General features: G+C 41.7%; 1 protein-coding gene across 1 annotated transcript in view; it reads right to left on the bottom strand.

The window, feature by feature from the left end:
- Positions 1 to 10,292, bottom strand: part of LOC126238804 (esterase FE4-like) — a 99,623-nt gene extending 89,331 nt beyond the window's left edge. Inside the window, exons 1-2 of the mRNA XM_049947813.1 lie at positions 10,101 to 10,292; positions 4,909 to 5,046 (exon numbers count right to left, since the gene is read on the bottom strand). Of these exons, the coding sequence (XP_049803770.1) occupies positions 4,909 to 5,046; positions 10,101 to 10,241 (279 nt within the window). The 5' untranslated portion in view covers positions 10,242 to 10,292. The remainder of the gene's footprint in view (positions 1 to 4,908; positions 5,047 to 10,100) is intronic.
- Positions 10,293 to 12,817: the final 2,525 nt, after the last annotated feature.

The raw sequence follows: 12,817 nt of genomic DNA, 5'->3' as shown, positions 1-12,817 counted from the left end.
CCAAGAGGGAATAATAAGAGTGGACGATCAAGAACGAAGTGCTCGTATTAAGAAGGGTGTAAGACAAGACTGTAGCCTTTCGCCCCTACTCTTCAATCTGTACATGGAGGAAGCAATGATGGAAATAAAAGAAAGGTTCAGGAGTGGAATTAAAATACAAGGTGAAAGGATATCAATGATACGATTCGCTGATGACATTGCTATCCTGAGTGAAAGTGAAGAAGAATTAAATGATCTGCTGAACGGAATGAACAGTTTAATGAGTACACAGTATGGTTTGAGAGTAAATCGGAGAAAGACGAAGGTAATGAGAAGTAGTAGAAATGAGAACAGCGAGAAACTTAACATCAGGATTGATGTGGTGCTATAGACGAATGTTGAAAATTGGGTGGACTGATAAGGTAAGGAATGAGGAGGTTCTACGAAAAATCGGAGAGGAAAGGAATATGTGGAAAACACTGATAACGAGAAGGGACAGGATGATAGGACATCTGCTAAGACATGAGGGAATGACAAACTGTAGAGGAAGACAGAGATTGGAATACGTCAACCAAATAATTGAGGACGTAGGTTGCAAGTGCTGCTCTGAGATGAAGAGGTTAGCACAGGAAAGGAATTCGTGGCGGGCCGCATCAAACCAGTCAGTAGACTGATGACCAAAAGAAAAAAGACAGTTCTTAACCCCATGGCGCAAGTCCAGGATATCGCAGCCTAGTTTGTCACAGAAATTTTGGTCTCTGGTTGTCCTTCCATTCGACTAAGAACCAAAACGCCAAGATCAGTTCTGGGGACAGTGCTGTAAACTGTGAGCTTCGTTGAAACTCAATGAGCAAGGCTTGTCTCCTCAACCTTCTCTGCAAGTCGCTTGAATTATCCAAGTATGACCTCAAGCCCAGTCGACAGATATCATTTATTCCAACGTGCGCCAAAATCTGCCGTTGGTTACACCCTGTTCCGTTGATGGCTGCTGGAATAGCTTCTTCCTTGAATTCCATATACACTGACTGCATCTGGTGTTGCTTCCTGTCCCCTGCTGCCATTTCTGTAAGGGATACCAGAATGCACCATACGTTTGAACTTCCAATGATTAATAGAACTGTATCCTTTCCATTTGCCTCATCTTGACACAGGACAAAACAGTTTTCCCCAAAACAAGTGAAGTAAGTCCCACTTACTCAGTTTCAGTTCCAGTGAAATGCAGCACCTCAGACGTATTGGTTAGAGGGATCGGTACAATATGTTGAGTTATCCCTTGTCCCCATCCACCCTGTACAGGTCGCCTAGATTTACCATTGACACGCCATTCGCGGTCGACGAGTAATGACAGCTCCTGCACTTTCTGCAGAGGAGACAGGATCCACATTAGAGGATAGTGCTTGAGGTGAGAACAACAACTGTGTAGGCTGTAAATGTCTTTAATTTAATATTGCAGTCTTATCACAGAAATACACACATTTACACAGTTAACAATGTGACAATGTTACGACAGTTGTCAAAGGAACGCACCTCGTCCTCAGAAAGTGAAATAATCCTAAACCCCACAACGGTAAATTTTAACTAGATGTTTCTTTACAAAATTTTTCTTACGACTATGTCATGATGTTGGTTCCTGGAGGCTGTCCGCAAATGGAAGAAATGACGGGAACGAAAGAGCTCGAAGAACTTGCCTGTGAAGCGCACACTGGGGAGAAACATGGTGGATGATAGAGTGTGCACAAAATAACGGTGTATCGCCAGTAGAGGAGACTATTTTGAGGGGGCAGTCCTTAAAGTGTTGTACAATAAGCAGTAAAGGCATTATAAGAAAAGTTAATTTCTTTTCAAACACGCCTCACACAACCGCCAGTGTTATGTTCCTGGTGTTTAGAACTGTTTGCAGCCATGACCGATGTCGAAGGTGGGGCATTCCACGTTACAGAAGCATGCAGGTAAACATTTAATGTATAGTGTAGCAGGCTGTAGTGGCCGGAAAGATCAAGAAAAGTACAGAGAAAAGTTATTCAACGTGCATCATACTAACTGCAAGAAATGTTTCGTGGTGGGCCGATGAAACCACAGAGAAAAGGGCAAGATTCTTGAAAGAGGACTGTTTGCATAGTAGAATTTGAGGTGAGGGTGTTGGGTCGTTAAATCCTCACTAACGATAAGTCAATTTGCCTGTGAAGTGCACACTGGGAAGAAACATTGTGGGTGATAGAGTGTGCACAAAATACCTGGACGGCGCAGCAGGAGAAGAGGGGGGAGGTGGGGGGAGGGGGGCGAGGCTTCGTTGTGAACGGCCACGATGAACTGAAGCCTCTGCACAAATGTATATTTCGCATGATTCGTAACCTCCAACTGCCGAACCTGCAAACATATTAACAATATAGGTAAGTGCGACCAATAAGTAGAAAAATTCAGACTTCCAAAGTCGATAGTTTGTGACTAGTCTACCGAAAAATAAATAACGAACCAAAGGAAAAGAAGTCCGAGCACGTGCTGCCAGAAGGAAACCTCATAAAACAAAATAGGGTAAAAAATGTAGTGTAGCAGACATCGTCACGATAGTGAGAGTGTAAAATAAGAAATGTCTGTCACAGGGATATTATGTGGCAGTCGTCTGACAACCCTGAAACACGTCGGTCAGTCCGTCTCATATAGTGTTGCTGGTTTTACCTTATCAAGGTTGTCGAGTATCTTTCCCTCTGCTTGCTTTTCCCAATATTTTCCAGTCTTATATTTTCCGTGCCAGGGAAGAAGATCGCGCTGGGAACATGAATTTATGTCCCTTTATTCTCACCTTAACTACAGTTCGATCATTTTCTTCATGTGGAGCACCACAGCCGTATGTTTGTTAAAGGAAATTTTGAAGCTTTCCACCTCCGCCGTTTTTGACAAGTATTCAGTTTATTACAGCTTGCACTATTTGACAATTTCGGCCTTACAGACCAATTTCAGGCGTGCAGCAGTTGAGCAACTGACCACTGAGTGACTACAGACACCCTTTTCAGATAAAACACGTTTTATACTCCACGGTGTGAAACGTCTGAAAGCAAACACCTTACAAGATAAGAATCGTCAGAAGGAACCAGGCTGGGGGAGGGAGGATTATGGTCTGGGGAATATTTTCGTGGTATTCCGTGGGTAAACACGTCATTCTGGAAGGCACAGTGCATCACCACAAGTATGCATCTATCCTTGGGGACCATGTCCGCTCCTATATGCAGTTTGTTTTTCCTCGGCATGGTAGCGTCTACCAGTAGGAGCATGCTACATGTCGCAACGCTCGTAGTGTACGTGCATGGTTCGAAGAGCACCCCGATGAGTGTACCGTGTTCTCCTCGCCACACAACTGACAGGATTTAGACGCAGTCGAGAAATTGAGAGACCATCTCACCCGAGAAACCTGGCACAGATGGCAACGGCACTAGAGTCAGGATGGCTCCACATACCTGTCGGTACATTCCAAAACCTCACTGATTCTCTTCCTGTACTTCTCGCAGCAGTCCGAGATGCAAAAGATGGTTATTCAGGCTTTTGACAGGTGATCACATTAATGTGACTGGACAGCGAATCTTGCATTGTTCCATTTCTGTCTTTCCCTTCAGTTTTTATCCTTTACAGCTCCTTCAAGTACTATACAAGTCATTCCCTGCTGGTTTAACTTTTGTACAATACACAACACAGCAAAGTATGCAGCAAATTTTATGACCTGTTGCAACGTAAGCATTCAGATTGGAAGTCATCACCTTCAACAGGTGCTACGATTTTAAGTTGTTGTCGCTAGATGTAAGTTAGTTTTATAAAGAGCTTAACATTCATTTCTGACCGGAAGGTCCTCAGTCCAGAGTATCCACGTTAGGATCCTGCTCCAATATTATAATACTGAGCCTATACATGTAGGATACCCTATAGTGGCTGTACTGCGTGGGGCAGGTGGAATTTGTTTCCCACCACTCCTCTTCCTCCAGCGGTCTGCTTGCTGGGTGGGGTTTATTACCTGTGATCGCACCTGTAGCGGGACTTTGAATTTCGCCGCGCTACACTCGTTCCCTCAGATAAAAATATCCCGTCGCAGCGATATGAGCGCTTGACGGCAGAGAAAATACCAAAATTGTAACCTTTTTTGTTTTCTATCCGTTTTCAATTGTCTCTTGATAGCCGAAGCTTAAGGCAGACGTGATCTGATTAAGACGAAAAAAAAACTTATTAATGTGTAGACATTGTGGAAGTTGTTATGAAATTCGGAGGATGGAGAGAAGCAACTAAAATAAATTGCATTTAATATCAAGACGGTTTTGGATACATTAGAGATTCCTGGACAATGAAACTTACCGCAAGATTTCGGAGCAGACTTTTCACGCAGAAATGAAGGAGATTTTTGAAGACCTGGATGCCGCATGAAAGAAGACATTTACCTGGTAAAGGATGAACTCTTATCTACGTCATGTCCCCCTGTCAGTTACATTTTGTTATTCTCTGTTCTTTTTCAATACTTTTTGTAGTGGAAATTGGTTTAACTTTTGCTCAAAAACGCCACAAGGACCACCCCAACAATAGCTTTTCTGTAATACGAAGTCCGATTTGCTTTTCATTCTTTCCTTTTTTTTCACGGTCATTAACGATTTTAAAAAAACCATTTTCACTTACGATTTCTTCCCACATTTTCAACCTTTTCCTTTTCTTTTCTTCTCATTTTCTTTTTTTTTTTATTAAACCACTACACACCACACTTATCTCTGCTGGGGTCAAGAAAAGCTGGGGGTCACATTTTTTAGGTTATAAGTCTTCTCTCTCCTTTGGTGCCATACATTACGATTATCTCGCTTGTGCCACACTCGTACGTTGTATATGTTCCAAGACTCTGTCTTTCCCTACAGTTTTTACCCTGCACAGCTCCCTCAAGTACCAGTGGGTTCGGCTGCTCACCTTAGGAGTGTAGACATTGACGAAGAGACAATCCTCCTCCCCCTCGTACTTGCCCAAGGTCAGGTTCATCTGTGCTGCGATGTTGCCCTCTCTGGTGGCATCCAGGACGCCGGACCAGTCTCCTGCAGGTTGTGGCGGCTGCAACAGACGTCACGCACAATGTACTTTTTATAAAAATTTTCATAAGGCAGTTACCATCAGCGAATAAATATTTTATAAAGATCATGGAACTCAGTCTATCTGAAAACAAATCACTGTTTCAAGACGGTTGCTGTTTCAGATCTTAATGAGAGTGCCCTGTACACACGAACAACACAGGAAAGCATGTACGTCTACATAATAAAATTACACTTATGTAGACATCAGTCAACATGCTGGAGCAAGAACTTACACTACTTGGTGTATAGCTGTGTTTGCCGCTAAACATGGGTGATGTAGTAGGCAAAAACGAAAATATCATATACCTATACCGGTGCTAAGAAATAACCAGTGGTTGAATGGTGTAAGAGAGATATATATAAAAACTATACAACGAAAATAAGAATCATGACGATATTATACAAAAACGAGACGAAGTAGATGAAGATGAGACAGAAGATGTGACATTGCGAGAAGAATTTGACAAATCACAGAATGATTTAAGTCGGAACACGGCATCTGGAGTAGATATTTCCTCAGAATTATTGAGATCCTCTGGAGAGCACGCCATCACAAAGCTATTCCTCTTGATGCGCAAAATATTTGGGACAGGCAAAATAGCGGGTGATCAAAAAGTCAGTATAAATTTGAAGACTGAATAAATCACGGAATAATGTAGATAGAGAGGAACAAATTGACACACATGCTTGGAATGACATGGGGTTTTATTAGAACCAAAGAAATACAAAAGTTCAAAAATGTCCGACAGACGGCGCTTCATCTGATCAGAATAGCAATAGTTAGCATAACAAAGTAAGACAAAGCAAAGATGATGTTCTTTACAGTAAATGCTCAATATGTCCACCATCATTCCTCAACAATAGCTGTAGTCGAGGAATAATGTTGTGAACAGCACTGTAAAGCATGTCCGGAGTTATGGTGAGGCATTGGCGTCGGATGTTGTCTTTCAGCATCCCTATAAATGCCGGTCGATCACGATACACTTGCGACTTCAGGTAACCCCAAAGCCAATAATCGCACGGACTGAGGTCTGGGGACGTGGGAGGCCAAGCATGACGAAAGTGGCGGCTGAGCACACGATCATCACCAAACGACGCGCGCAAGAGATCTTTCACGTGTTTAACAATATGGGGTGGAGCGCCTGGTTCTAATAAAACCCCATGTCATTCCAAGCATGTGTGTCAATTTTTACCTCTCTACCTACATTATTCCGTGGTTTATTAAGTTTTCAAATTTATATTGACTTTTTGATCACCCGGTATCCTCAGACTTCAATAAGAATGTAATAATTCCTGATGTAAAGAAAGCAAGTGCTGGTAGGTGCGAATGTTAATGAATTATCTGTTTAATATGAAATGTTTGTCAAATGCCGACACGAATGGAAAAAGTGGGGGAAGCCGACCTAGAGGGAGATCAGTCTGGAAGACTGTAGGATATAAGAGCAATACTGACCCTACGAATTAGGTTTGAAAAAATTTTAAACCTACATTTACTGCGTTTGTAGATTTAGAGAAACCTTTTGACAATATTGACTGGAATATATTCTTTGAAATTCTCAAGGTAGCAACGATAACATTCGTGCAGGGAATGATTACATACGACTTGTTCAGAAATCAAACGGCAGTTATAATATTCGAAAGACATGAGACAGAGGCATTAGTTGGAAAGAGAGAGAGACAGGGTTGTAACAAATCCCACATGTTATTAGGTTGGCACATTGAGAAAGTGGTAAGAGACATCAGGGAGAACTTTTGAAAGGGAATGAAAGTTCACGGAGAAGAAATTAAAACTGTCAGGTTTGCCAACGGCATTGTAATTCTCTCCGAAACACCAAAGGACGGGGAGTAGCAGTTGAACTGAACTGATAGTGTCTTGAAAAGAAGTTATAAGATCAACATCAACAAAGGTAAGAAAAGAGTAATCGAATGTAAGTCAATTAAATTAGACTACGCTGAGGGAATTAGATTATGAAATGAAATACTAAAAGTCGTAGAAGAGTTTTACTGATGGCCGAAGCAGACTGGCAATAGCAAGGAAAGCATTTTTTAATCAAAAAGATGTTTGTTGGCATCTATTATGAATTTAAATGTTCGGAAGTACTTTTTGAAGGTATTTGACTAGATTGTAACATTGTAAGGAAGCGAAACATGGACGGTAAGCAGTTCGTACAGGAAGAGAATTGAAGCTTTCGAAATATGGTGCTACAGAAGAATGCTGCAGATTAGATGGTAGATAAAATAACTAGTGAGGAAGTGCTCACTCGAATTAACGGGAAAAGAAAATTTGTGGCACGGCTTGACTAAAAGAATGGTTCGGTTGATGAGACACATACTAAGATATCAAGGAATTTTTAGTTTGGTAATGGATGAAGGTATGAAGGTTAGAAAGTGTGCATGCAAACGAAGGCTAGAGTAAACAAAACTGGCTTAGGTGGATGTAGGTTGCTGCAATAGTTCTGAGAAACGTAGCGGTTTGCACAGTACAGAAACGCCTAGAAGGCTGTACCAAGTGAAGACCACAGCTATTTAGGAAAAATACAGAAAATCTAATTAATGACAGCCGTATAGAGATTGGAGCCGCCATACTCGTGACTACAAGAACAGTCTGTTTAAAACAGCGCAACCTCGTTCTGTGTATCCCTGAAGTACAAAACTGTCGTCTTCATATATTTATGTAAAGACATTGTTTCACATTTTTAAAAAGCTAGTGCTTTCATTTATTTTTCGACGCAAGTCGCCAACGTACCAGACTGCGACTCGGTTCCGCAACCTTGTCTCCCAACAGCAATGCTCGTACGGGCAGAGCATCCAACTTTTTTAAACCTCACTGAAGTTCCCCTGTAAATCTTGCGGAGCTAGCATAATACATATGTAAAACCTATGCTATTGTTTCACAAACAAACCTCAAATTAAATGTCCCTCGTGGTTGTGAAATAAGTCAAAAAACCATAATGTATTTTCACTTCAGAGGTAATAACAATTTCGTCACAAAACATTTAAATAAATGGCATTCTGAGGTGCGTATGATAAATCTTAGGTTGTTGTAGCCACAAATCATAAAGCAGAAAATTAGTTTACAATACTCATTTTACGTTCATTACATTACTACATTGAAGATGTGCAAAAGTCAGGTTTTAGAACATCCACGTTGATATTATTAATAATTTTATACGTAAAGTGGTTCTAGTAAGAAGTTAACCAGTGGAGTAGGTGAAGTTTCGCACCAATAAACCATTTGGCATTTTTTAAACTATCCTTTATTAATAGCTAATTTTTGTAGCTGCTGGCACATTATTGAAAATGTGTGCCCCCGAGTAACGGACATCTTTCTGAGCCAATCTATGTTGCTTTAAAAATATATGTAGTTTATTGTTATTTCTAGTAACTGTAGAAAATTTCAGAAGCAAAGCTCACTAAAAAAGCATTTTACTGGATGATCGGTTTCGACAGAGCCATTCTGTCATCATCGGATCTTACGGTTTTGAATTTTTACAACCTATTATCTCTCAGTGTTGCAGTCGCATCACACTGCAATGTACATCCCAATGAAGCCACTTGCCACACTGGTGGATAGTATCTTGCAAAAATTCAAAAGCATAAGATCCGGTGATGACAGCATAGCTCTGTCGAAACCGATAATCCAGTGAAATGCTTCTGTAGCGATCCTGACTTGCGAAGGTTTCTTCAGTTACCATACAGGGCAGATCGCCCCGAGACAGACCATGCCAGGAATATACAATTGTTTCTGGTATTGATTACATTAACCAACCTGTTGGTCTGAAAGTAGAGTAATTAGAATGAGATATTCACTCTGCAGCGGAGTGTGTGCTACCAGAAAGTTTCAGTAGAGTAATTATTTACAACAAACATCATTAAGGAATAAATGTGGGGAAGCAGTGGTTAGTATCCTGAACAGGAACAGAATGTTCCTCAGTTCACACCAGAAATAATTCCTAATGCACACTTCTGAAATGGGGAAACATTAACTTGGCTTGATAAGTAATCTCCACCCTCCACCTTAAGAAAACGGTCCCATATGACGGTGTGAAAAGCAAGTAAACAAAGTATGCTGTTGATGTTATAGTCTGCTTTCGATGTTAGCCTACAATGCCGAAGTCTCATCATCTCTGCATAACTAACTGGAATCTACAACCATTTGAATCTGATTAACGAAAGTTAATATTTGATCGTCTTCTACTATTTTTGCCATCACATTTCCCTCCATTACTAAGCTGATGATTCTTTTGTATCATACTATGTTTCTTATCAATCGATCCCTTCTTTTAGTCGTGTTAGTTTAGTCGTATTAATAGTTATACATTTCAATACCTCTTCATTCGTTATCCAAGGTACTCTCTGAGGTTCAACGTTCTTCCACAGTACCACATTTCAAAACCATATATTCTCTTCTTGTCCGAGCCCGTTGACGTTTCAAGTCTGTACAAGGCTTCGCTTCAAAAGAATATCTCCAGGAAAAATTTCCTTGCACTTAAATTTACATTCGACGGTAACAAATTTTTCTTTCTCAGAAATGCACTCTTACTGTTGCCAGTCTGCATTTTATAACTTCTCTTCTCCGACCATTGTCAGTTATTTTGCTGGCTAAAGATCAGAACTCATAGATTACTTTTAGTGTCTCATTTCTTAACCTAATTCTATCAGCGTCGATTAATTTAATTATCCTTGATTTACTACTGTTGATGTTAATTGTACGATCCCTTTTCAACAGATTATCTATTCCGATTAACTGCTCTCCAAGTTCTTTGCCGACTGTCATTGAATTACAGTTTCGTAGGCAAACATCAAAGGTACAGTTTCTTCATCGTGGCCTTTAGTTCTCCCGCCTTGGTTTCGTTTACTGTTTTCTCGATTGTACGAATTGAGTAAGATTAGGTACAGGCTACAAGTAGCTACAATAGCTTTTTTTTTAAATTTTTGCATTGCAAATAATTATTTTAGTAGTTCAATAGTTCTGTGGAAAGTGCATATCACACTCCAATAAAAAATCATTAAAACGTGCCCTGCGTTACCCACCTTGAAGCGGAGAGGCCCAACAGGTGGCTGGGCGTAGGGGATTCCCTGGAAGGAGACGTAGGGGAATCCCCAGACTGTGCGCCTGCGCCGTCCGCGCATTTCGCCCTGTCTCACTTTCAACACCACCGTCTCGTCGGCCATGCTGGATGCCGCAGTCCCCTACCCGTACGGGTCGCCGACTCAGAGCTACTGCTCGCTTCGCACGGACCGCGTCTCCGCTAGCGGCTATATATAGCCGCGCCCTTGCGTGACGTAAACGCCGACGCCACTGCGATAAAAGGCTCCGGCTTGACCTCGGCTAATCTGCCTTGTCACATCGCTGCCGCGAGTATGCGGAAGGCACTAGTGAACTTCCAAGGGCTACTCTTTAACGGCATCCAATCCGAGGTGACAATTTTCAGAAATCTTACTTAACAGCTGAAACTGAAACTGGTGGTGTGACAATACACGATTATGCAAAAATCATTCAGTAGATATGAGTTGGCAAACGAGCCGAATGTGTTACTAAGAAGCCGCTTCTGACATCAGTATGAACTACTTACTGTCCTACTGAGTACAAAATTATTTGAAATGTGAGCTTTTTGGTTATGTCTCTATCTAATAGGGATCAAATTCCATCTGTGGACCATGGTTGGGCAATGTGGTAGAAGCACACTGGGGCACCGCCACATTTTGCTGCCGGCGAAAAATGACATCTAATGCGCAAACATGGTCACAGATGGATAATTTGGACACGATCTGTACCTCGGACACCACGATCACTTGACCTCGGTCTTCTGGATTTTAGCGCCTTGCGTCACCTCAAAAGCGATCTCTTCAGAACTCCGATTGATACGGTAGGTGAACTATAACACGTAATTGTACTATCTTGTCAATCTCCACGAGGTGATGCGGGAGTGTTTTTTGAAGGAATCCGTCATTACAGCAGAGACGAGTGAAACATTAGCATCCAAACACGTGGAACGCCTCTTTTACTAGGTATGAGTGTTACAGTAAATTGTAACATGTAACGTGCCGAATTAGTTCTATGCCAGTAATCGCCCAATTCTTTCAAGAATCGGACTCCATTGTATAAAACACCTACAAACGTCAGAATACTTCTCGATTAAGCTAATTTGTTTAATATTTAACGCTAAGCATCTAAGGGAGAAAAGCTTAGAGAAGCTTTGAAATAATGTTTAAAATTTGTTGGAAGTAACTAGAAGGTCTCATTATGAAACAGTGGATGAATAAGTCTACCTGATTTGCGCTCCATTTCAAACGAAAGTTAGTTTCTCACGCATCTCAATGATTATGACGTCTTATCTTATGAACTATGTGTCGTACAACGATGTAGTTTTCCAAGTACATTCAGTGTGATATGTGGATACTGTCTGCAATGTATTTTACAAACTGCGATAATAACAAGATCCTGACGTCTTACTGCGCTTTATTTTAAGTAAAAGCTATTTTTCACGCATCTCCATTGTTCATGGCGTCATATCCTCCGAATTTTTTTTTTCTTGAAATTTGTGTTAAGGTCTTATGGGACCAAACTACTGAGTTCATCGGTCCCTAAGCTTACACACTATTTAATCCAACTTAAACTAACTTAACGCTAACGACAACACACATACAGACACTCATGCCTGAGGCAAGACTCGAACCTGCGACGGGGAGAGCCGCGCGGACCTTGACAAGACGCCTTAGACCGCTTGACTACCCCGCGCGGCGTATCTCACGAACTCTGTGTCCTACAGTGACATAATTTTATAATACATTCAGTGTGTGCAGGATTTTTCGCGGCTGGAAATGGAGGACTCTGCTAATTAACTGCTGAGACTAAGTACCATTTATTAAGAAAAACGTCCCTCAGATGAAGCTAGTACCCTTGGATGGCTACAGGACTCCCGGGTCTCTCGATTGCAGGTCCATCAGCTCCGGGGAGAGGGGGGGGGGGGGGGGACGCTGGGCACCACGGTTTCTCCAGTCATACCCACCGATCTCAACCTGCAACTAACACAGGTATAAGGCTACGGTCCACTTACAATGTTTCCAGAGCCTCTACCCACAATGAACAGTAGTAAATCCAACAGCAATACAAAGGTACTACAGATACTTAAAATTGTATTCAAATAAAAAAGCAAATTCATTTCATTTAAGCTCTCAATAATCTACACAAAAAGAAACAATTAAAACATCTATTCTGACAGATTTATTGAAATTACCAGAGGCTGAAAATACCGCCTCAATTGTGTTCTTTTATTATCACGTGGCCGGTTTCGGGCTCTTATGAGCCCATCTTCAGGCGTCGCAACCTGCTGCTGTGACCCCCGAGCGTCGTGTACTAGGCGCGGTGTGCTACCTACGAGCACAGAACTATCTTTAAATGGTTCAAATGGCTCTGAGCACTATGGGACTTAACTTCTGAGGTCATCAGTCCCCTAGAACTTAGAACTACTTAAACCTAACTAACCCAAGGACATCACACACATCCATGCCGGAGGCAGGATTCGAACCTGCGACCATAGCGGTCTCTCGGCTCCAGCCTGTAGCACCTAGAACCGCACCGCCACTCCAGCCGGCCTATCTTCAAAATATATCCATTCAGTAGTAAAAGTTTTACTCTATAAAGCATTAATAAAACTTATGAGAAATAAAAGTCCGCAGCTCGTGGTCGTGCGGTAGCGTTCTCGTTTCCACACGCCCGGGTTCCCGGGTTCGATTCCCGGCGGGTC

The sequence above is a fragment of the Schistocerca nitens genome, chromosome 1, assembly GCF_023898315.1.
Source record: "Schistocerca nitens isolate TAMUIC-IGC-003100 chromosome 1, iqSchNite1.1, whole genome shotgun sequence".
Classification (NCBI taxonomy): domain Eukaryota; kingdom Metazoa; phylum Arthropoda; class Insecta; order Orthoptera; family Acrididae; genus Schistocerca; species Schistocerca nitens.
Note: the sequence above shows the minus strand (reverse complement) of the source record. Positions and strands in the feature narration are given on the sequence as shown.